This window comes from Phodopus roborovskii, unplaced genomic scaffold, assembly GCF_943737965.1.
Source record: "Phodopus roborovskii unplaced genomic scaffold, PHOROB, whole genome shotgun sequence".
Classification (NCBI taxonomy): domain Eukaryota; kingdom Metazoa; phylum Chordata; class Mammalia; order Rodentia; family Cricetidae; genus Phodopus; species Phodopus roborovskii.
The window spans coordinates 3601110-3627486 of NW_026126514.1; the positions used below are offsets into that span (position 1 = coordinate 3601110).

The following is a 26377-nucleotide window of genomic DNA, read 5'->3' on the forward strand; positions in this document are numbered from 1 at the left end:
AGTTCTCTACTTTCACCTAGGGTCTGGAATTTAACCCAAATCATCAGGCTTGTATGGGAGCTGCTTATATTTGCCAAGCCATTTTTCCAGGCACTAAACAAGTCTTTTATGACATAAAATTATTCTTGATTTGAACACTATCTCAAAACTTACCATCAGAGCATTAAATTACATCACTTTTATATTTGTACATATTATAGGATGTCTTCTCAAAGAAGTTTATTGACGATCCCAATCTAAAGTACACTGGTTTTATTGGACAGTTCCTATTACATTATGATTTTGTGTGTCTTTACATTTAGTTCTGGCCTCATATCTACACACAGACAAATTAGAATGTAAATTCTATAAAAGCAAAAGTACATACCTTATATACTGTTGTATTTATCACTGAGAAAAGTGCTTGGCACACAGGGGCAGGTGGATAATAATTTAGTAATTATTTATCATCCTACTCTACATTAACTTCTAGATTTTTGAAAATGTGGTGAAACTTGAGGTTTTCAACTTTTCTTCTATAATGCCATTCCTCTCCTCCACCTTCCAACCTTCAGATGCCTCATTCTAATCCTGCAAGCTCTAGCCAGACTCTCCCAGAACCTTTTTGTTCTCCAGGTCAAGTGCCAACATTGCGTAGGAAAACAGCGCATGTGAGTCATGACCTCATCATTTGCAGGGTATACTCCCTTCCCTTGCCTTACTTATACTTACAGCGTCCTGATGAATCGGGTGTTATCAGAAACCTTTGCCTTTTGTTTCTAGATCTCCCTTGGAGGAATCAGTTGTTTTATAAGCTCCACGTCTTGTGGGATGCCTGTTGTCCACCAGCGTTAATCCTGTAATGGAAAGTACAGTCTTTGGTACATAGCTGATATCCATTGTGTACAGCCTTTGCCAAACTTACCTCCTTGACGGTGACCTGGAATCAAGCAGTCAGAATTTGCTTCTGCAACAGTGTTAGTTTCAATTATCAGAATCAGAATTTAGAGCCTGTATTTTTATGTTTCTAAAAACAAATTACTCAAGTAGAATCTCTGATTTGTACAGTTTACTCTGCTTTGTGTATAGTAGAGTTCTCAAACTGTAGATTGCAGTCACTTGTAAGTCTTTGTTAAGCTGTGGCTCACTGTGTCTGGCCCTAGAGTCCTTGATTCATACAGATGTGAGTGATACTACAGAATCTGCAAGCTAGCTTTGTTTTGTTTCTGTCTTTGAGATACTACCTCACCCTGTAGCCCCACCTGACCTGAAATTTGCTATTTATCTCAGGCTGACCCCAAACTTACTATCCCCTTGTCTCAGCCTCTTGACTATCTGGAATTATAGACATGCAGCAGATGATTGGGAAGAATTTGCAGTTCTAAGTACCTGGGTGATGCAACTACTTTTTGATTTCCTGAAGATTTCTGTTCCTGGAAATGTTACGACATATAGCAAATAGGAATAAAATTACCACCCTATGAAATCAAAAGGGTAAAATGGGAAGCGTCCAAAAGTTAAAAAATAAATAAATAATAACATAAGCAGGTGATGGTGAGGGTGTAATGACTTCGCTAAACTAAAGAGAAATAATAAATAGGTGTTTATTGGGGACCAATTACACAGAAAAATACAAAGAACTGCAGGAGTGTTTTCCTGCCTTCCTACAGAATCAACCAACCCACCAGAAAGACCTAGGGAAGGAAAGCCATGCCTCAAGCTTCTCTCCTTCTGCTTCCATCCACCTGAAGCCACACCCAAAGGGGTGTGGCCACCATTACAGGTTCGCAGACCAGATGCCTACAGTTCTCCCTTTAGTCTAAAGAGGATTTCAAGTCTGATGTAAAAACTGTAAACAATGATAAAAATGTCAAGTGTACTCCAGGAAAAGGAAAGGTAAACATACATAAATTAAAACCTACTATCAGCAAGAGCAACATTGAGCAATAGATATATACTACATGTCCAGTATCAGGGTAAAGGCATAACAGAGATTACTCTGATAGCAGTCCTAATCTGAAAAGTCTAAATCTTGTCTAAGATAAGAGAGGATATTGCTATGACTGTCTAGTCTTCAACCTCATCAAAGACCTGAGAAGGAAAATAACAATACTAGGGTAGGTAAGTGTGCAACTTCCAAAGGTGCAAGTGAAGACAGAAACAGCAGGCCACATGTGCAGTCACCCAAGGTCACACAGCAGCATTGGGGTGACCAACTTTGGCTAAGGCCTAAAGTATCAGATGGACTGTCTCAGAAGCAAGAAACATGAGAAGCTGTCTTACTCTGACTTGGCAGGATTCAGCAGTCTTTTTTAAGTTTATCTCCTGCCAGCTCGGTTAGAACAGCATATCTAAAGTCAGCAGATGCGGTGGGGGCAGTTCTTTGCCCGAGAGACCAATAACTGAGGAGAGAATGAACTCCAGATGGAGTGTCATCAGAGCCCAACATACTCTCAGGAATAGCTCAGTACTGTCAGGAGCAATTGAGTCTCATGTCAATGGCATAATAATATTAAAACATTTAAATGTCATATTCTGTAGGTCTTTGAAGCATTTGAAGATCAAATATCTATGTCTGACTAACCTCATAGGTATAGGAAGCATCAGCTTTCTTACTCTTGAAGCCACACCCAGAGGGGTGTGGCCAACGTTATAGGTTCACAGACCAAACACCTATAGGCAGGGGTTTAGAAAACCATTGAAAAGAGATCCACCCTCCTGATGCTATTTAATGATATTTAAACTAGAACACAACTGTATGTTGCTATTCTTTTCTCATTCTGTTGTTTCACTCACACTATGCTGAAGGCAGCCAAGTGTCATGTTCGCAGATTGTTCTCTCATTCCTGTGCTTGTCATATATGTACTCACTATAGTTTGTTAAATAGTTGATCAATATAGACGGTGAAGTAATGTTCACCTTCATAAGCATTCCTTTATAGCTCTTTTCATTTAACAGATGCACTAGCATCCCAACACTTAGTTCATATTGACCTACCCAGTAGAATTAACATGTTGAGTAAAAACTACAAGAGAGATACTAAAGATAACATGCTTTAGAATTTCTCCAGTTAGATTTGTTTCTTCGTGTTCAACACATGCTTAGTTTGGGGGATTTTTGAACTATTTTTTTTCCTTCTTATTACTCTTCCTTTATTTAGCACATGTTTGTAATATGATAGTTCCTGTAATAACTATACTTGTTCTTTTATTGCATGTTTATTTACATTCATTTGCATTTTGTGAGGTAGATAATACTTGTTTGTTGTTAAGAATGTGTGCATACAAGTAAATGTGACTTCTCTGTATAATATGTTTTCATTGAAGCAAATGTTTAACACAGTGACGAAGGAGGCATTGACATTCAAAGTCTTCCCTTTAATGCTGCTAAAAGTCTGAAGCCAATGAAAAATGTCTTTTTAGGCTTGGCGGAGAATAGGGAACACGTGGTTACCATTTGTGAGGCTCTGGGTTCAAATCCCTATATCACAAAAGGAAAACAGAAGTTTTGTTTTGTTTTATAATGCATGAAAAAATTGACTTAAGTCAGGAAACATACACAACAAAGCACTTCCTTCCAAAAACTATGCATATTGCCATTGCTGAATTAAAAATCAGATAAGCAGTGTATGACTGTAGGAGAAAAGCTGTTATCCTGTTAGCAGCTGTCTTACTATGTGACCTTCAAACAAATGCATTCGGTGTGTTGGACATCTGATTGTTTTACAGGGAAAGGGGATAACTTCTCAGCCTCGAATTGTGGAAGTTTGATTATTTGTTTTAGGTTTTCCATGTTTATCATAAAGTTGATTTTTTTTTAGAAACAGGACAAAACTTGGTGGGAACTTTATAAAAATAAATAAAAGAGATAGTTATGAAGAGTAGAGTAGCTACCAGGACAGTTCTAATGGGAGATGACACTAAGAGTCTGATAAAGATGTGCTGGAAAAATGCTAGACCATTTAGAATCCCTGTCTTAGACACATTGAAATTCCTTTTAAAAATTGTTTCTCTGCCTCTTCTTATTGTATTTTAAGAAGGGGCTGTAAGTATGCATTGGAACCAGTAGGATTTCATAGAGCATGCTTCATAATTGTCTGTAAGGACAATGCTCTGAATGTTTCTATGCCCCTCACCTTTCCAGCTACTTCATACTTCAGTTTTCCCCCAATCACAGTAAGCACTCCTTACCATTTAAGGCCCCTTGTTTGTGTACCATATTAACATGTCTCTGGGCTCTCTACCCCACACCTGCTATTACTCACATTAGACCACCTTGCTCCTGACCTTTCCTTAAAGATGGATGAACCCCCAGCAGCAACTGCTTGAACACATTAGTTGGTCTTTCTGTCTCTCTCTTTTATTCTCACATACTTTTTCTCCCTTCCTCTTTCCCCCTCCCCTCCCCCCTCTCTCTTTCTCAAACACACACACACACACACAGCACTGTGCTTATTTATGTAGTTCATCTCTTAAGAGACTCTCAGCTCCTTAAGGGAAGGAACACTGACTTGCTCACTGTGTAATCCTCCTTTACAGAAAGAAGGCCCAGCAACTAGAAGATATTTACAGATTTGAGGAGCTCATGGAAGGATGTTTGTCTTATTCTATACCTTACTTACTTCCTGTAGTTTCTGTCTTTTAAAATGTGTTTCTTTAAAATCTAAGGCAAAAAGATAATAATAATCCTTTGCTACTGTTAGTTATATTTAACATTTCTCAGTACATATGGGGAATGTGTATCTCAGTTTATTATAAAAAATAATGTAGAATACTGATTCTAAGGAATATTGCCAACAAACCACTGATTTTATTTAGTATGTGTGATTATAAATAAATACATTTTGATGGTTGTCAGGGAAACATATTTATGTAGGAGAATGTTATCAACTGTCTCTAGGTATAAAGAACTATTGAAACAATGTTAGGTATAAAAAAATTCTCTGGTTTTCTTTGAACAGTTCACATGGGAAAATATTTAATCTAGAATGTAAACTAAACTCTTAAGATATTTAAAGTGAAAACTGCAGAATTGTGAGAATAAAACAATCAGATACTAAAATGTTAACAGTACCTGCTTTTGTAGTTTAAATTTTTAGAAGTGTATTTGTGAGGGGGGCTATGGTGTACGTGTCTGGTGAATTCACTTCAGCATGAGGATATATGCACCTTTGTGTTTACCCATGAGGCCAGAAGAGGACATCAGATGTCTTTATTGTTCTGTCTTAATGCTTTGCTTGAGACAGGGTCTCTCTGAACCCTAGTGCAACTTCAGCTAGGCTGTCTGGTAAGTGAGCTCTCAGGAGCTACCTGTTTCTTTCTTTCAACTGGGGGGTTACAGGTGCCTATAGCTATGCCTGTTGTTTAACCGGATGGTAGGGATTTGAACTCAACCTTTCATTTTTGCGGTGCATGAGCGGTGACCCATTTTCTCATCCTTGCTTTTGTATGTAGTTTTTCAAGTGCTGATTTATCCTGACTGGCCTGCATTAAGATGTAGCAGCAGATTCTCAGGATATACAGATTCTCAATACTTTCAAAAATCATGGTCAATAATCTTCATGAACATTTATTACATCCTAAATAGCCTATTTGAGGGTTTTGTGAGGTGAGTGAAGCCCATCTAAGCTGATTTGCCAATGCGGCCTGAGCTAACCCCACACATATTTTTCAGTGCCATTCATTATGCTTTTTTTCTCCCTCAGCTAAGAACTTTGAGGCTCTTTGATGGCTAATAGATATGCAGTTATTATTGTACTACAGAGAGGGTTACAAAATCCAGTTCCATCAAAACCATCTCCTGATTTTTTTCTTTAAGCCCTTTTCTTTTGACAAGTTAATCACAGTTCAAAACCCCAAATCATCAATATTCACAGTTTTAGGTCTCATTTGACCCAATTTCAATTGGCCACAGCTATAAAACTTTTGTGCATATCAATATTGAGCCAAAATTTGGTAGATATTAGGAGGACTTCATCATTTGGGTGACTTGACAATTGTAGATTAAGAGAACAAGTTGAAGTAAGAGAATGTGTGAGTGTGTTTGCATGTATGTGTTTGTGTTTGTGTGTTTGTGAGTGGGTGTGTGCATGCTTACATGTGTCTCATGGTGGGAGTAAGGATGGGGGTTGAAAAGTTAGCTGGGAGAACTTCTGGAAGAGGTGACATTATAATTGCTTATGCTGGAGAGGATGTGGAGAAAGTGGAACACTCCTCCCCTGCTGGTGGGAGTGCAAACTCATACAGCCATTTTGGAGATCAGTATGGCGGTTCCTCAGGAAAATGGGAATTAGTTTACCACAGGACCTGGCAATCCCCCTCTTAGGCATATATATAAGTTTGCCTTTGCTTGTCTAGGGGTTTCCTGTCCTCAGCACGGAGCTGGAGAGTAGCATCAGTAAAGGAATTTGTCAGAGGCAGGGTGGTATCGGGAGTTACATAGGAAAATAGTAATGTACCCTAGGAAAATAAATAAGGATTGGTTCAGGAGACCTAGCTGAAACAGCTGCTCTAGTAAGATGTGAATAATAAAATTCCTAGTCATATTTTGCCATAAATAGAGGTTTGAGAATTTGTCATTCACCTCATTTAAAATTCAGAAATATTAAAGGTACAGGTTCTCTCATTATAGAAATAATAGAATTCCAGCTATTACCGAGTTAGGGTCGTTTAAATGGATACAGCATGCATTATATTAGTAAGTGGGACATCTGTATGGAATGTCCACCTGCTGATCGACTACTGCTACTCCATGCACAATTCAGTGAACAGCACTTAATCATCTTAAGACTTCTTCTAATGAAGCCTTATCTAGATTAACATTTTAAGCACAAATACTTTCAGGCACTAAAACCCTCACACTAAATGAAATTGCATTGTCTTGTTTACCCTTGTTGATTAATAAGCAATCTGCTAACTGTTGGAACAGTCCAATTGTGGCAGTAGAAGGAGATTAGTAATTCAGTGATGTTTGTGGGTATAACCATCATTTCTCCTGAAGGCTTTGAATTAGAATATCACTTACACACTATCCGTAGGCAAAGAAAGGATATAATATTTTTAGACATGTGTACCCACTATATTGTTTCAATCGTTCAGCTTAGGGTCAGCACAGCAATACAAATGCTTCTGAGAGGCAAAATGCAATTTTGATGCATGCATATCCTTTTTAAATGGTGAGGGTGTCTATTAAAATAAACAGAGCAACCAGCAAATTGTGCAGTAATAGCCCAGTATCTTGATTTCTGTTTTAGGAACATTATTGCTTTGTTAATCAAGCATTAGAAGAGAAATATTGCCCACTGTTTTTTAGATAATAGAGTTTACATATGAAAATTCTTTGCAGTTCTGTTAATTTTTACCAATAAAATAATGAACTTGTTCCCTCCAAAGAATTTTGGGGTACACTTAGAAGAATAATTACACTTTTTATATGATGTTGTGTTTCCTTTGACCTTGAACCAATACCCATCAGTCTGTTTGTCTGTAATTCATATGGCCTAAGTGATTTTTTTTTTCAGCATATACCTGGATGTGAAGGCAAGATCTTCCATTTTGGAAACATATATCAGTAGAAAGGGAAACAGGAAACAGGTTGTCTATTTACCTAACATTCATTAACTATGTATTAGAGGCTACCAATCTCAAGGAAACTGTAGGTCCCTTCTTCTTGCCTTAGTTTTCAAAGATGAGCATATTCCTACAATGTGAAATTATGGTGGAAGTGATTATCTCATGTATTTAGAAAGTCAGTCTTACAAACTCATACAAACTGGGTTTTTTTTTTTTTCTGTCTTGCAGTCCCTCTGTCATGAGATCAAGCAGCGCCGTAGAGGGGTGGCCTCCATTTTGCGGTTGTGCCAGCACCTTCTGGATGACCGGGACACCTGCAATTTGAATGCGGACCACCAGCCCATGCAGCTGATCATTGTAAACCTTGAAAGAAGGTGGGAAGCCATCGTCATGCAAGCTGTCCAGTGGCAAACACGGCTACAGAAGAAGATGGGAAAAGAATCTGTGAGTATCATTCCCAGCAAAACTGGTTCTCTCTCTCTCTCTCTCTCTCTCTCTCTCTCTCTCTCTCTCTCTCTCTCTCTCTCTCTCCTTTTTTTTGACAAACACACACCCTTAGGCTTGGGCAATATTTTCATTGTATATGTTTCCTTGCAAACTAAAGGCATAACCACCCACTAACCAAAACTCCATTCATCGTAACAGAAAGTTGCTCACTTTACTGGAAGGCATTTTAGTGCATCTCATTGTCTTTTTTTTTTTTTAAGTTACATATACATTTTAGTTACTCTTTCCACTGAGAATATTAATTCTTTCATTTATTCCTTTACCAGACATATTCACCAAGCACACAATACTCCATGGATATTTTGCTAGGAGGTAGATTAATATCCTGAGTGCATGGAGTATTGTGTGTACCCTGTGTACAGTTTCATTGTTTGAATATCTATTGTTGGTCTTTCCATTTAATGAGGAGTTAATGCCATCTGTACAACTGTCCCCATCAGTCCTGCTTCCAGTGCCCTACCTCCTCCCTCCACCCTCCCTCCCTCCCTCCCTCCCCTCTCCCTCCCTCCATCCCTCCCTCCATCCTTCCTCCCTACCTCCCTCTCTCTCTCTCTCTTTCTTTCTCTCTCCTCCTCCTTTTATTTTTGATCATGTTTGTAAAGACAGTAAATGTTGTTACCCTTTCTCTTCTTTGTGGTGATGATAGTGAGACTTAGCGCCATGGACAGTAGGAAAAGTTATGGCATTTTTAGATCATTCAACTGGTTTGGCAAAGGCAAAACAAATTCTCTTTCAGGATTTATGAATCATATGATCAGGAATGCTGAATTGGACTCTACAAAGTAGATGTAGGGAATGGATATGTGCTTGTGTGAATGAGTGTGGGGGGGGAAGAAGGGAGGGATGGGAGTGTGAGCATGTGTGTGTGTGTGTGTGTGTGATCATAAGTGCCCACTCATGTCATATATGAGGATTTGTGCATGTGAGTATGCAGGTAAGAGTATTGTGGGAAAGCCAGAAGAGGACAACTCTCTTCTTCCCTTGATACAGGGTCTCACAGACTCTAGAGCTAAGTTGGCAATCAGCAAGCCCTAGTAAGCCTTCTGTTTTCATCCCTCACAGTACTGGGGTTATAGGCAGGGCTCACTGTTACATGTGTGCTGGGGATCTGAACTCTGGTCCTCTTGCTTGCACAGCAAACACTCTCTTATCTGCTGAGCCATTTCCCAATCCTCTGGTTTGTTTTACTTATGTCTATAGTGAAGACAAGTTGCTTCTTGGAAGCATGAGCTACTCGAGAGAGGTTATATAACTTGCAGAGGAAAAACGTCTCTCTTAATCAGGGGACTTGGAATGATGGAGGTAGCAAATAAGGATGCTTGTGATAAAAAAATTGAAAGTTACTCTCACAAAAGAAGTGGAGAAATGGAGAGTGGACTGAGGCTAACAATGGGGTGAACACGGGATTGCTGTATTGGGGCTATTCCTCTTCTTCTGGCTCTGCTGTTGAGTGAGGAGAAGTTGCTTTTATCATCAAGTAAGTATTTCAGTAATGTAAGGGGTGACCTTTGCCAGGAGTCAAAGGTCTACAAGTGGCCTGTATCCTTGTTAATCATGTGCCCCCACCCCCTCCATCTCCTGATTATGAATAAGGATTTCTACTGCTATATTTCCAAGATTTGCAATATATTTTACATACATAGGCTATTGATGGATATTTCCTGAAAAAGTGAGTACATGAATTTCTTTCATCCAGGCATCAGTGTAACTATGTACTTCTGAGAGTCATTATATTTCTATAGGAATACCTTTGTAAGAATACTTCCTTTCTTATCTAATAAGGATTTATTGGGCTCCTTAGTCTATTTTCTCAGTGTAAGGACATTTCCAGGCTCTGCATGAAGTTTGGGGAGGCCGATGTGGTAATTTGCTGTAAGTCTTCAGGGTGCCTGGGAGCAGATCCACAGTCAAGAAGCTCCAGAGCTAAACAAAGTTATCTTTTGAGGTCCCTAGCAGAAGGGACATACTGAAAAAAAATGAAGAGAATGATTTGTGGAGCTTCTAAGAAACCAGAAATGCCCCCTTCTTATTCAGTCACATTAGAAAATGTCACTAAGAGTGTGATAGTTTCTATCACTTGTGAACTGGATTGAATCTAACATAACCCAGGACATGGTCCCCTGGGTGTGCTTTATTTCTCCCAAAGATGGGATTTCTCTGTAGCCCTGGCTGTTCTATAACTCACACTGTAGAATAGGTTGGCCTCATACTCAGAGACCCTCCTGCCTCTGCCTCCCATGCACTGTGATTAAAGGCATGTCCCACCACTGCCAAGCCTTCAGGCATACCTAGAGGAAGTTATCTTGATTAGGTTAACTGAGGTGGAAAGATCTACCCACTGTGGGTGACTCCATTCCCGATGCTGTGATCTTGGACCTTATTAAAAAAAAGGATAAAGAAAGCTGAACACTAGCATTGCTGTCTGTTTCTTGACTTTGGACACAATGGGATCATTCACCTCAAGCTTCTACTGTCGAGACTTCCCTGTGATCACTGGTAGTACTTGAAAACTGTCAGTGAAAATATATCCCTCCCCTTTAAGTTGCCTTTATCAGGCATTTTGAGATAACAACAAGAAAACTACCTAACACAGACAGCTGTCTCAGTGGTGGGACAGTATCTTCAAAGTAGCTAGAGGAAGAATGAGATTGTTTCAAGAAGAAGAGTGATTGCTAGATTATTATCAGGAACAAGTGAAGTCGGAGATTGAAAAGGTGGAGCTGGAGGTGAAGCAGCAATGTAAGAAAATAACCCAGAATTTCCATCACAGAGCAAATGACATTCCAATAGGAAAAGAAATATAGTTACTAAATATCTATAGTGAAAGTGTTCATTGCCCACATGCCTATACTGCTAGAAATGTTAAGGGAAGGCCATCAACCAAACAAAACTTACATCCAATAGGAACCTAGATATGCAAAGGAATAAAGAGCATGGGAATGATAACTGTGAGTAAATAAGAAGAACTTTCCCTATTATCTCAATCTCTTTAAGTGTTAATAGACTGTTTAAATCAAGATAATAGCAGTGCAGGGTAGGATTTATAGCACAGAGGGTAAAATGTACAACAGTATCACAAAGGCCAGGAATCAGACGTGTCATGATGCTTTGTACCATTTTTACTTTATGTGAGGTACTAGAGCATCCTTTAAAGGAAGGCTATGATAAGATCAAGTGTGTATATGCACCTGCAACACCTTAAAGATACAGCAAAACACAAAGCTAGAGTAAGACAACAAAAGGAAATGAAGTAGGGTCGTTTTTTATATCCCCATTTAAAGAAGAAAAACAAAGTAAGAAGCAGATGTAATAAGGCTTTAAAGACAAGATGAAGATTGAACATTGCTGCATCAATTGTCCCTGTAAATGAAATGGACTAAAAACTATTTAAAAGAACATAATTGTTAAATTGGGTAAATTCCACATACACTGCCTACCAAATAGTGGTAGAGTGTGTATATTAACATTAAGCAGAGTAGATTTCATAGAAAAAAGCAACACAAGGTATAAAGAAGGTCATTCCTTCACAATAGGAGTTCCAATTTACCATGAGAAAAATAAACACATTTCTAAATGTCTAAGGCAACTTACAAATACTCTATTCTGCCTGGCCATTGGCCAAAACAGCTCTAGTCATCAAGCAATAGAAGTGACACGTATTTGCAGCACACAGAAGGATATCTCACATCATGTAATCACATTTACTTAACCAAACATGTGCTCTTTGTCTATCATAGGATTTTAGTTTAGAAATACTTATAGAAATGTACTGGGACATTGTTCAAATAAATGTAAAGTAACATACTTAATGCTTCTACCATATCCTTGCTTATTGCTTAGAAGATTGTTGGGAACAACCTCCTTCTCAGCTTCCCAATCCAATGTTATACCCATTTGGAGATAGCAGGCTAAATAAGGATGGAAAAAAATCCAGAAGTTTTCTACAACTTTGAGCTATCTGAGAATTTAATTTCCAGAAAGAAAACCTTGAGAAGATCCAGGTATCATTTCAGAATGGCTTGACAGAACGCTGTATTATTGTGGCCACTGGTCAATTCCTGATTTGTTCCAAGATTTTTGAGGAGAATGTTTGCAAGTTGTTTGTGACCACCAAGGATATGACTGGCCTTGAATAAAACAATAAAGAACAAATAAGCAACCCCAGACACAGATCTTCCTACAAATGCAGTAGTGTTCCTGCTGGGGAACACTTCATTCTGTCAAGATTCAGACTACTCTTATTTTCATGTTCATTCTGAGGACAGATCTCTTAAAATATGCACCTGAAAGACACTCAATACAGCTTTGCTTAGCCTTGCTAAGAGGCCCAAAGCTTTATCTACATTGCAGGAAAAAACTTTTGTCTATAGAAGAGCTTATGAATTCAGGAGGGTAAAGGAGAAGTAGGAGGAGGGTGAGGAAGGGTAGGAAATGAAGTAAATACAATTCATTTGTGTAATGACTTCTCAGAAACTAAAATCAATTAAATACTTAGGAGAGAGAGGCAGAGAGAGAGAGAACTTGCCAGGCATTGTGGCACAGGACTATTATCCTAGCACTCTAGAGGTCAAGACAGGAGAACTGTAGCCTAAACTAGAGCTATATAGTACATTCCAGGCCAGCCTTGCTACTCGGCAATATCTTGTCTGAAAACAAGCAAGCAAACAAACAAGCAAAAAAGTAAAAGTACTGGAAAGAAGGAAGACATTTGTCTTTTGTATCTGTTTTCTCGTCAGTTTTAATCTCTTATGAGACCGCTGTTTTAGTAGGCCCAGGAGTTGTCTAATAATATAAATCATTCTTGCTTTTCAAGCACATGTCTAAACATAAATAACCTAGGTTCCTTTGAAATGCCTTGTTTCAAGCAAGTCTACCTTTGAATTCTTAGTGAATTGAGGGTTTGGGGTTTTATCTTCACACACACAGTTTTCGTCCTTCTGCTCTGATCCTGCAGAGCTCTGCTGAGAATAGAACTTTGTGTCCAGAAAAAGCATACACATTTAATGGCCTTGAAAGTATACAACACATCTAGTCACATAATTGAAAATAATAAGGCCACAATAAATGGGATGGCCCCAGGGTAAAACACCCAAGGGACTCAATTGGTGTCACTTTGCATCAATGTCCATGCATCATGGTAATTGAGGTAACATAACCAATTACCACATTTTAATTAGAGTTCTAAGAACTTGAGAAAAACTGCAATGATGAGCCAGTTTACTTTTTAAAAAGAAGAGAAAGAAGGAAATAAAAGGAAAAAAAACCTGACATATATTACACTGCTCAGGCTCCTTACAAGGGGAGTTATATAGAGCCATACCAGTCTCTGTCTCTCTCTGTCTCTTTCTCTCTCTCTCTCTCTATCTCTCTCTCCTCTTCCTTTTTCTTTCTCTTGGAATACCTTCTCACTTTCTCTGTGTTACTATTGGCGATACATTTTGAAAACTAAGAACTTTTAAATGCTATTTTTGACTTAAGTAATAATATCCTCACCCTGATCGAACTAATGATTTTACAACTTTATGACTGAAGACATGGTTTAGAATTCAATCTCAGCTAATAATTTTATCTCCTATATAGGTGGTCTCACACTGTAACCTGAAGAGTCATCCTAAGTATTTAAATTGGTCTGAACATAGTGATATGTTAATAAAGTATGCACTTCTCAGGCTCTGGCCGTTACACAAAAATAGACTTAAATCTTCCCCCCGCCACACACACATGAACAAAAATTAAATGCGGAAAGAATCGCTGCATTTAGAAAATAAATTTGACTTGTGGCAATTATTTTTATAAGGCTAGAGTTTAAGTGAGAAACCTCCTGTAAAATTTTACTGCTGCTACATAATCAAGTAATTATGTAATTACTTGTTCTTAATTACTTACAAGAGAGATGGTTGTTTAAAAAAATTCCTTATACATGTCAAAAACAGCTTCCTTCTTTAGAATATTTGTAGCCAGTTCTTTCAATAGCAGTACCACCCTAGAGATAGTTTTTTTTTTTTAGAAATCTTTCACTGTTTTCTCCAAAGATATGAAAATGCATCATTAATGTGTCTATATGTCCTCTCTCCTGCTTCTACTTATGGTCAGAGGGAGGTGGGGAGAGGAAGGGAAGAAGGGGAGGGAGGGGCTGGATGGAAGAAGAGGACCAAGAATAGGAGAAGGAAAGGAAGAAATTATTTTACATTATAATTGAATGTTAACTATAAGACACAATGTTAATCTGAGGAATTTTCTGTAGGAAGAGTAAATTTCTCAAGGCAAATGGGTGATTTCCATGAGCGTTTCAAACAAATGTCATATTAGAGCTTGGCCACTAGTTGTGTCACTATGGCAAATTACATTTCTTTGTGCTCCTTCCTGTCTTCACTTGGAAGGTGATATTTCTGGGCGACAACCTTACCCATGGAGTCATGGTCATCAACGTAAAAAATCAGCCTCTCTTCTTTGTAGTGTCTCTGTCAGCCATGATTTAAACCACGTCAGTTTTCCTATACTGTTCAAATAACCTCATAATCTTCAGTGTCTTCTTACCAACAATACAGATCTTTTCCAGTTAAGTGGGCACCTGATTTTGAGAATCTTCTGATACAGCTCTCTTTGGTCCTCCAATTCTTCCAGTGGTGTAAGTGACAAACCCAAAATCCCGGGAGCACTGGTGTTTGGATGTCACATCACCATACAGAATGGTTCCCATTGCTCATCTATAGTGTAGAAACTCAGCTCTCCAACAAAGAGCATATGCAGCTGTTGGGGCTGCTGAGGGGCTCTGCCTTAGACATGCCTGCAGGGATATGAGAGCATCCAGCAATGCTTCCCCTACCACATCAACGGGCAAACAGGAGAAAGCCAATGAAAATATTCACAAGTCATACTCGCAACTCTGTCTGTGCCTCACTGCCTGGAACAGCAGATTTAATATATTTGTGCTTAGTAAGCATGCCAATAAATGACAGTGAGCAAAGAAGGAAACCTTTTCTTTTTGTTTTCATATATAGGACTTTTACTATTAAATCTTTTCTTTTATTAGCATTTATCAATAGCATAAAATAATGAATTGCATTGTGATGTTTTATATGTTCATATAATATAGCTTGATCACATCCATCTTCTCATTACCTTTTCTTTAGCCGGCTTCCTTCTGCTATCCTCTTTACCCTGCCCAAATACTCCCCCCTTCTATCTGAAGCTTGGCTTTTTAGAGTCTAGGTTCCATATATGGGAGTGATTGTGTGGTGTTTGTCTTTGAGTATGGCTCATTTCTCTTGAACATGATGATCTCTAGATCACGCTATTTTTCTTCGTGTAATATTATTTCATTCTTTATGAATGGATACTTCCTACTGTGGTTGTATTGCACATTTTTTTTTTTTATTCACTTGATCTCTTTCTCTTGGCACATCAGTTAGGAATTTCAAAATTATTATTATCTAATATCACTAACCCTTTTTCTATCTCCAGTGTATTTATGGACCCATTACAGAATTTCTTTTCTCTATAGTTTTAAATTTTTATTTCTAGCATTTAAGTTTGGTTTATTGATGGTTCTGTTTCTTCTTATATTACCCATGAATGTGTGTCATGACTTCTCTATTGGAGGCTTTAATAAATTAAAACATAGTTTTTAATACATTGAGTATAATATGTAGCATTTAATATATAGTTATTTAAAACTTTCTAGTAAATCTGAAATCTATGTCATATCGAGACTATTTCTGCTGCTTATCTCTTCAGACTTTCCCTGACCCTTAAGCATGCCTTATATAATTTTTGTTGTCATTGAAAGATGAACATGGTGTATCAGGTAATAGAAACTGAGTTAAATGGCTTTCTGTGTCAATTTTATATTAATCTAGCTAGGAGCTGAGCTGAATCACATATAGCTACAGCTGGAATTCTTTTGTGCTGAGCTTTAAATTCCTCACTGCTCTTGCTTTTGTCTCTCCTCTTATCTTCAGGATTTCCTAAGAATCTTCCTCAAACATCTCTTATCACTTCCAGCTCTAATCCACTGTTCCACTGGATCCCTGTTTCTGTAGTGATGATGGATGAGGGTGAAGATGCAGTCTCCAATACTGAGTGCTGTTCCTAAGTGTGCTGTGTCTTTGTATTGTCAGCTTCCCTATTGTCTCTTAGTTTGTCTACCTGTTTAATTAAGACAGGAAGACTAGAGGGGTTGATGCCAGAGAAATGCTATATGTATGATATATATCTATATCTATATCTATATCTATATCTATATATATATGTATATATATTATTCCCCCTGAAATAAAGACTCTTCTGGATGTACTTCACAATGATTTAACACATGTGTACATCCTATCACTCACCCTCCTATTAGAATCATCAATGGTCACCTAGATAACATTCTATGCTAGTATGTTTATATCCAAGTATCCCTTCCAGTCTATTCAGCATAAGTGTGTCTAACTTAAATGGCTGAAATGCTGTTGAATTATGTCATCCCCCTCATCAAAAATATGTTGTAATTCCATTACTTTTATAAATCAAAGCCATAACTTCCTGAGCCTCTACTGATGGATCCCATGGCAACTACAAAAATATTTTGGACCAGCCTGTCTAACTGGTTCTAATATGTATGTGTACATATATATGCATGTGTATATATGCACACATATATACACATATGTATACATGTACATGTATGTATATGTATGTACATATCAATATATATATATATATATATACAGATTTAACTTGGCAAAGTATATGACCAAACAAGTTGTAAACAACTAAATAAAATTGCTAGTCAATCATAAGTGAGCATCCAACCTAACTAGTCTGAAAAGACATGTGGAATAACACTATCAGTATCCTCAAAAGTATTCATCTTTTAAAAATATTTATCCTCAGATAATCTGAGCTATTCATGTGAAGATATCCTTATGTTATCTACAAATCTTTCGTCAACGTGGAAGTAATAAGACATTCCAAAAACACATGCTTCCAGTAGACTTTTACAAATATTTAACATTATTCATAAATATTTATGACCTAGAAAGTTTGATACAATGCAGAGCAAGATGTGTGTACAATGCTGATCATGCCATGCATGCATGCTATAGTTCTTATTTTTAATGCGTTGTATGTGCCAAGGATTAAGTAAAATGCTTAACTGGCCTTATGTCAAATATTTCATATTTTATTATCTTCCTCATATTTTTCTAGACTTAGAGGAATTCTTGAATTATAATACACTGTTTAATAGAAGAAAAGTTTTTCTAAAATGTTGCTGCCTAGCTCTCAGAGGTCAGCTGAAACCCTCTTCACCTCCAGTTCCCCTCTTAATACTCTGGTCCACAGTGGTCTTTCACCTTTCTATATTCACCCTGCTCTTCCAAGGCTTTCAATCCAGTCGCTCTTTTTATCTCATCCTTCTCTCTGGGCAATCTTACTCTACCCATAGCTCCAGGAACTCCAGACACACAAAGGCAAGACCACAGCTCTCCAGAGGTCTCCCCAAGGCATTTCAAATTCGGTTTGTTCTAAAGAAAAGTCTTAATCTTTCCTGACAAACCGACCCTTCTCCAGTGGTGGAGATTGCGAGGAAGAACACAGTCAGCTCTCCTCTCTGGTGGTATAAAGGCAAAGAGCGGGGCCTTCCTTCACTCTTCCATCTGTCTGTCCCTTGCATCCAGCTCATCATCTCGGCTAGTGGGTTGGTTTTACTTTATAAAGAGTCCTTTCCTCTTAAGTGCACCTTAGTCCAGGCTGACAGAGTCTTTGGCCAGTGATTAGTTTGCACAGAGTACATGAGCTACTGCTAATACCGAAGCCAGCTTTTGGCATACATATATTTGTTCTTTGAAGTACCTCTGCTGTAGTTTTTCTCTAACCTTGTCTTCTGTCCACGCTGAAGCCTGTGCTAATCTGCTTGTCTGAGTTTGTTTCTAGTCCAGTCTCTGCTCTCCCTGGAGGTCCAACACTCTGCTTGCTGTCAAGTGTTCAAGTGCAAACTGCTCTCTCTTAGCCACAAAGTCTTGTTACTTCTGCCTTCAGGATCCATCCAGTTCTTGGTTCCCTCCCTCCTTGTTATTCTCTCAAAATTAACTACAATCCCATTTTTCAGGAAAGCTTTTCCTGACCTCTTTGAATAAACAGAATCTCTTTTCGCTATCACATCACTGATAATAGTCTGAAGCAAACCGTATCTTTTTTACTTTGTACTGGTGTTCAATACATTTGTTGACTATATAAACCATATTTTATCAATATATCTTTATGGTACAAATGAACAGAGTTGTCTAAAAACTTAGTCATAGCTTGCCTTAGGCTACTACTTCTTTTCATTTTTACCCTAATCTGCCACTTAGATCTTATTGGCCTACCTCACCTTCTGACATATTTGTGTTTAAACCAACCAAAGAAACCTCTTTTTCCTTGTTCAGAACTCCGTCTTGTGTTTTGAATTTGTTAGCCATGAACCAAGATTTTAAATCCTTTTAAAGTTCAAGTGTCCTGGAAAGAACATAGATTTTTATAGTGGCCAACTACTTCCTTGCTTCCTTCCCAGTATGCAAGTCTGTGTTAGCATTTTTTTATGTTAATACTTGAAAGAGGACAAGAAGCACTGGTCTAGAAATATAGGCATTGAGCATTAGTACCAATCTGTTGATCCTAAAGTCACATTTATATTCTGACTTGAGAAAAAACATTTAAGTGGAAATGCCACCAGTATCACATAATTGTCTCATCTTGCTACAGGAAGATCAGACTCACTCTGACTTTCTTTTTTATTTAGGTCTAATACTTAGGTATGATGCTTCCCATGAATAATGTTTACAATTTTTTAAACATATTATGACTGAGTATACTGAGTATCGAATAAAGATATTATATTTAAGTCATGGGAGATTGAAATTAAAATATCCAAATTGAAAAAGCAATATTTTTGTGTGTGTAAAAGAAAGTATATAAAACATTATAGATGTAAGCCCATAGGCTCAAGATATCAAAGCTAAAACTATTTTAACACACATAAAAAATATTCTTCCTATAGCCATAATGCTGCCAGTTTATTACTGTTGATTTGCAAGTATGCATTGTATTCTGAATATCTAATCTATTTGCATGCATGGTTTTTGGTGATTCTACTGGGTTATGAGTTAGATGGAGATAAAACGACCAGTAATCTAGAAATACCCTGTGAGTGCATGTTGTATGGTTGCCACTCTGGGATTTTTGCCTGCAGAAAAGCAGAGCATCTTCACTCTCAATAAACTTCCGAGCCATATAGACTGACAGTAAGACAATATTGACATAGATGAGACAATAATTACTCTAAACTGTGTTTGGGATGGAAATGACAGCATCTGTTGCAAAAGTAACTATAAAACTCTGAGATGCTTCCTGTTTGTTCTGTGTCCAGGCAGCAAGTTGTTAGGTCAATGAATACTTGTTAAATGAATAAATGACTGCAGTAAATTAATACTTTACCTCTAATGTGAGAATCAAATGAGAGAGAGAGACCTCTGAGGGCTAAGTGACTTTGAAATTATGCTTTGGAACAATTTATGATTGTATTTTGAAAACTTTAAACGAAGAAAATAGAACCCATACCCATCCATTCATTCATTCACTTAAAATTATATTGAGTATTTACTAAGAGCAAAGATACATTGCCACAAGCATCAGGACCAATAATGAAGCAATTGTTGTAGTAAATGTTGGCTTCACGGGAATGTCACAAATTGAGTGTCAGTCATTATATGCAAACAGATTATGGAAGGCCTTAAAAACCACAATAATTTAGAATAAAAAAAATGCCCATTGAAAGTTGTGTGTGGGCATGTTTTCATGTGTATGAATAAGGCTGATTTGGTTTTATGAGTGAAGCAACACAATACAAAGATCCATTTTAGGAAGCAGGGTTTGGAAATGATATGTAGGATTATAGTAAACACAATGTTGTCTTCAATTTCATTTAAACTTTTATGGCAGGGTTTTCATGATTTTCCACAAGAATGTGTAATGGTCATTTAAGTAAAAAATCTTTCTTGTGTATCTGTATTAGTTGAACTTTGTTTTGTGTCTCTGACGAAACTCTGAAAAACTCAAAAGAAGAAGGAAAGATTTGATTTGGCCTATGGTTTCAAAGGTTCAATTCTTGGTTAGCCAAGTTCATTGTTTCTAGACCTGCAGTGGAGAAAGAAACCTAATGATGGAAGAGTGTGGCAGAGCAAAACTGCTGTCCTCGCGTTAACCACCTTATTGAGAGAACATGGGAGGGCCAGAGACATAGACCCCAAAAGGGCTATATCGCCAAGGACCTCCTCCCAAGGTTGTATCACCTCCCCAAAACCACTGGGTTCCAAAGCCATCAGTGTCAGGCAGAGACCCGAGTCCTCATGACTAACTCGCTTCCTGGAGTCCCACCTCTGAATTCACCTCTGCATTAAGGATCAGCCCTTCAACATATAGTTATGACAGGGTTTCACTTGCTTTTCCTTGCTGCAATGTGGTTCCACTTCTTGAGTTTGGAATTGTGGAAACAGGGGTTTTCAATGACCTAGTCAAAGTAGTTTTCAATCCGTATTGAAAGGAAGTGCTTTTTTCTTCACTTGGCGAAGTATTTCCAACTCCCTTGTGCTAGATTTTAAAGACCAGTTTACAGTAAATTTTAGTGATATTTATCTGATTAGATGAATTCATGAGCCCCAATTTCTCCCTTTTCTCCTAGCCTTTGAGCAAGAATAGCTATGACAATCACTCTTGGATGTTAAAGGTCTACAAGCTACTAAAATAATCCATTTTGAGAACATTTTTGCATGTAAGTTCAGAATAAAGACATTTTAATGTGATAGAGAGCAAAATATCTTATATTGTTTTTATCCCTCATCCTTTCTCCATCATCTTTATCTGTGTTACCTTTGTTGGCTCTTCTTACAGCTTTTGTCTTTCCCAAGGATGAGAATGGGGGGAGAGGAGTTGCAGCAATGTATATCAAGATAGCAATCTCCTCTTCCCTAGTCAATTGGAAGCAACAAGCTTCACATGCAGAAATGAGGACCAAACACATCAGCTAAGAAGCTAGGCAAATCCTGCCCAACATGTGGTGCTTCCTGTAGCATCTTTCCTGGACCTTTACCTACTAGATCACCCCTTACCAGGGACCTCACCCCAATTAAAGAGCTCAGCGTTAGGCTGAAATCAAGGCTGGAGAAAGTGCTAGATGGGAATTCAGGTAGCTTTGCGTTTTAAAAGACATTTTTTTTTCTTTTTTGTAAAATCACTAATCCACCTAATCCAAACTGCAGACATTAAAACCGTTTTTTAACTGATAAAGCAAACCCAGAGACTACAAGAGGTCCAACTCATGCCTTTTTGCTTCCTTCTTTTCTTGTGTTACAGTTAGAAAGAACCCACTTCAAACACAGAAAGGAGGCCAATTTTCAAATTCAATTCTTCCATTCTTTTTTTTCTTAGCAGCACTCATACAGTAGCAGTGGCAAAATAAACAACGATGTGTTGGATTTTGTTTCCCTTTATCTATATGACATTTGTGTCATCACCGTAGCTCTAATCCATATTCAGGTCTTCATGTTTGGTGTGCAGTAATATGTAAATTATCTCGCCAGCTGCATGGAGCGGTGTTTGTTTATTCTGTTTCTTTTGGCACTGCACAGAACTGAATTTCTGCCAAAATGGGGCTGCTTCAGGGAGCATTGATGCTCTAGGAGGAAGTTTTGAAAGGAAACGCACATCATAAGTCTTCACTCTGTGAAGCAGAAAAATCAAAACAAACTTTCTGTTTACTAAAATATCGGTATTATGAATGTAAAATAATGTGTTTGTTAAAATATAATGAGTGCGCTGCCCATCTCCAGGATGTGTGGCGTATGTGGGCTTTGGAAATGAGGGCACGATGCTGAGAAAGCTGGTACAATTTGATTCTTGGAAAGAAAGTAGGTAAAATGCAATAGACAGAGACAATGTCTAGAAGTTTAAGGAGGAAAGAAATATTTTAGCATGCATATTAATCTTTGGAAACACATGGCATATACATGCATTTAAATGTGGACAGCTGTGGCGTTTAAGTGTTAAAAAATTTCATTAATGATGCATAGAGCTATCTACTTCTGTTGGCAGGCCTTTCAGTCTTCAATCTGACACCTCCTTTTTTATCCAGCAAGCTAATTTCCCCTCTTTTGTGAGGAGTAACTGTTTTCACACTACTGCTTGCCCAGCAAGCCTCCGAATTGTTTCATGGCTAATTATCTTCTCCAGCTTCACCTTCCCCAGTGAGGAGAGCAGTACAGTTCCTTCCAGCACTAATGAAAGCTAGGTTTTATGGGTATTCTGTGTAAATAAATATAAGTTCTGATCAGGCAACATAATAAATGAGTTCCTAAAGTTTATGGAGTCACAGCTCATCTAGTACTTTGCTAAGTAATGAAGCAAAATGATTAATTTAGTGAAGGAGGGGGGACACTTGAGGTTTGCAGGAGAAAAGTAAAGGATTTATCAGTTTAATATGCAAGCTATCTGCAGGTAAACACAAGGAGCCTGTATTGATCTGGATGCCCCTGGTGGTTCCTACTAGCAGCAGCATCTGCATAGAGAACTTCTTATATAGAAGTCCTCTGAAAAATATGGCTGGTCTGGTAAGAGGTGGAGATCATCTGGAATTATATTTTCCTGATCATTGCCAATTTATTAATAGAAAACAACAACTACAAGGATTTGTCTAATAGAAAATGCTCTCCATCATACTGAATGCAAGCTCAGCAGATACACCAGTCAAAGGGGCTGCATTGAAAGGGCCTTAGGGAGTGAATCCAGCAGGTTTGGTGTAGGTAATTAGCCCTGCTGGCTGCTCAGGGTCTTGCTTATCTATAGTATAAACTCAGTATATTCTCCAAGTGGCCCTCTTCAGGACCTACATTCAATGAGTTTAAGAGCACCTACATTACATATATTTAGCTAAAAAGAGGGGATTAAATGGTCCTTAATCCCTAAGGATCATGTTTTATATTAATTAACAAAATAAATTTATATGTAAGATAATTTTCTCTGGATTTAAATTGATATTCCTTTGCTGTACAAGTCTGTGCTTTGTGCTACAATTTAAAGTGCTGACATGTAAAAGCTCCCTCTGAACCCTCATGAGAGTTGCATCAGTTAGTCTTCTGTTGCTATGACAACACTGGAAAAAAAAAACTTAAGGGAGCAGGGATTTGTGTTGGCCCACAGTTTCAGAGCGTTTGCATTAGATATAATTGGCTCCATTACTTCTGGGTCCAAGTGAGATTTAGGACCAGGACCTGGGAGCTCTGGAAGAGCTAAGTGGCTAACTTCATGGAAGACAGGGAGTGAAGAGAAAAAGACTTTATAGAGCCACGCACAAGATACACTCTTCAGTGACTTACTCCCACCAATGAGGCTTTACCTCCTAATAGCCATTGCAAGTGGCTCAACCCATTAATGATGTTAGCATCCCCATGATACATCCACTTTTCCTAGTACCAGCTGGGGACCAAGCCTTCAGCACTTGGGATTTCTTACATCTAAAACACAAGACCCTGGACCACAGTTTTTATTCTAATCAAGGTGAGTTCAGAGTTTTTCCCTTTAAAGTCTCAAATGTAATTCTATATCTTTAATCCATCTAAGGATTCTATAATGTGAATCAGAAGTATAAAATCTCTTGGAAACCTTTTTCAAAAACATGTATTGCCTGCTAGGAACATTCATCCTCAACTTTTGAGCAACTGTCCCAACACCCATTGTAGTTTGTAAACTCTTCAGTTGTTTTTTGTGGAGGGAATAGTAGCAGCTCAAGGGATGTACCTATGCAACTCTGAGACATTTTAGTCCCCTCTGAGTAAGAAAGCAATGGAGACACAAGGGTTACACTAGGTCAAGAAAAGGAATCACCAGCTGACCTGTCTATTAATGAACCTTCAACCTTGAGTCAATCAGACTATGAATGTAGGGAAAACAATTTTAGTTGACTAGTTCAGGTGAGATGGAGCTGAGACAAAGTTGCACACACTATAGACAAAGTTGCACACACTATTCTGAGTTGTAGTTAATTTACTCACCCACACACACTGCCAACATTATATTCTTTTTTTCCTCTGAATGATGCATTTTAATCATTAACTAAGAATTCTAGAAGAAACTCGACCATACCCTGCTTATCCAAAAGGAATAAGTAATTAAGAACAGTGATGTCACAGTGTTGGCTCCCATTGTTCGCCTTCATGGAAATGAACAGATACAAAGCTCTCCCAATGAACACAGTAGTCTTTCGGCTCTTGTTTCCTGGGAATATGTTTCGAGACCCCCTCACAGATACCTGAAACCATGGATACTAAGCCCTATGTGTTTAAGTGCCATGCTATTTTCCTATACATACATATGTTAAATGCCTTTTCCTTTTTAACCAAACACTGATTATACACAGTAGCTATAGCTTTTGCTATTACAGTCTTGAGAGCAAAACTAGCACAAATTGTCTCTTCCTTTGCAATTTCAAAGTCTGAGGATTTATTCTCATATAGCTACGTCTTGGCAACCTCCATGTTCAGATCTTTGCTTTCCCTTTCCTCACTGTGAACTTTCATCTTTCAATTGAACAAAGCACTCTACAGCATTTCTTCGGCAAATTAAAAAAAAAAAAAAAGGCAGCATCAATACTCTGGTGACATGAGGCTCTTATAAACTAATAAAGCAAGAGTTAGTTACTTGAACATATAAAACTAAGATAATGGCAGTGTCTACTAAGTTATATACAGGTGGGTAGCTCATACACAATGGATACTCTAGACACATGGATAGACAGCACATATCAAAGTAGAATGGGACAGGGTAGAGTGAGATTTACTTTGATACTCAGAAAGGTGTTCAATTTAAATTTTATGTACTATTTATATCTAGAATTTCCCATTCAATATCTCCAGGCCTCGGCTGACCTTGAATTACTGAAACCATAGGTGGCAAAACTGCAGAGGGAAAAACAACCATGTGTACTTTGTAAAGGGCAGATGCAGGACAAAAGTGAACTCTGCTATCTGATGAGTGGCTTTTCAGGCAGGCATCTGTGTATGGGCAAGGCTTTCCTCATATCTTATTTTATTCTAGATCATTCTAAGAATTTTATGTTATCATTCTCAGAGTGTTGAGTTCCAATACTAAAAGTGAAAATACACGACAGCTGGAATGAGCCAGAAAAATGAGGTGAGATGTTATCTTTGGGGGAGCTACTTTAACCTGCTGGCATGGGGTTGACGTCTTTAGATTGTTTTCATGCAGTAGGTAAAGTTGGCATTACTTTCCTACTCCATTTGGAATTTCTGCTGATCCATTGAGGTTGTTTTTCTCTTGAATTTCCTTTTAGTTATTTCGGGTCTACATAATTCTGAAGAGGTAAGAAAGAAATTCCTTTAACTAAAAAACTTCCCAGTTTGTTTTTATATTAATTTTTAAACAATTGTAACTTTGGTACTATCTTGAAATTCTGAAGGAGAATTCAAGGACACACGGAATAGTGACTGAGAGGAGAAAAATCAACTCTTTTCCTATGGAGTCTCTTCAGAGGGGGGGGATGAAAAATTTCAGTTGTTTGTACACAAAGCAATGGCCAAGATGGAATAGTTTGTTTGCTAGAAAATAGAAATAGTTTTTATAAAATTTAGTTTCTTCTGCTACAATATTCATAGTTGGATGAAAAAAAACGATTCTGCAATGGAGGGTTCACAGTAAGGGACACAGGAGCTGGGCACAATGCCATGGGTATCTGTGGTCTAGTCACTCCCAAGGCTGAGGTGAGAGGATCTCTTGAGCTTGGAAACAGCGTGACCAATACAGTGACACCCTATGGTCATGTACAAAGAAAACAAGGACAAAATTTGAGAACTTATTTATACAAATTAAGAAAAACAAGATTGGTACAGGCATTGATTTATTTCCACCTAGCTTTAATATTACCAACACAAAGTTAGACACTTAAGATTTATATATAAATTATATATAATAATTTATAATAATTTAAATGTCCTTAATTTATTGGCACAAAGATATTGCTCCTCTATAAAAACACTGTTTCTTTATACACAAGCCTTCTGATAGCATAGAGTTGCTTGCTTTTCTCCACATACAGTTTTTACCTCCAGGATACCAGTTTGGTGTCCTTTAATACAGTTCTGACACTTTCTACACGGAGGTGGTACCATATCCCGTGAGGGAAAGAGAGTTCTGTCTCAGAGAACTGTCCTACTACAGATACTAACTCTCTCTCTGCCTAAAGGGCTTCTGAGTTCCTCAGCTGTCTCCTCAGGTTCAATAGTTT

At 37.9% G+C, this 26377-nt stretch overlaps 1 protein-coding gene across 1 annotated transcript in view; it reads left to right on the forward strand.

Annotated features, from left to right (window-relative positions):
* Akap6 (A-kinase anchoring protein 6) overlaps positions 1–26377 on the forward strand; it is a 418711-nt gene that overhangs the window by 378756 nt on the left and 13578 nt on the right. Inside the window, exon 12 of the mRNA XM_051195831.1 lies at positions 7780–7995. Within this exon, the coding sequence (XP_051051788.1) occupies positions 7780–7995 (216 nt within the window). The remainder of the gene's footprint in view (positions 1–7779; positions 7996–26377) is intronic.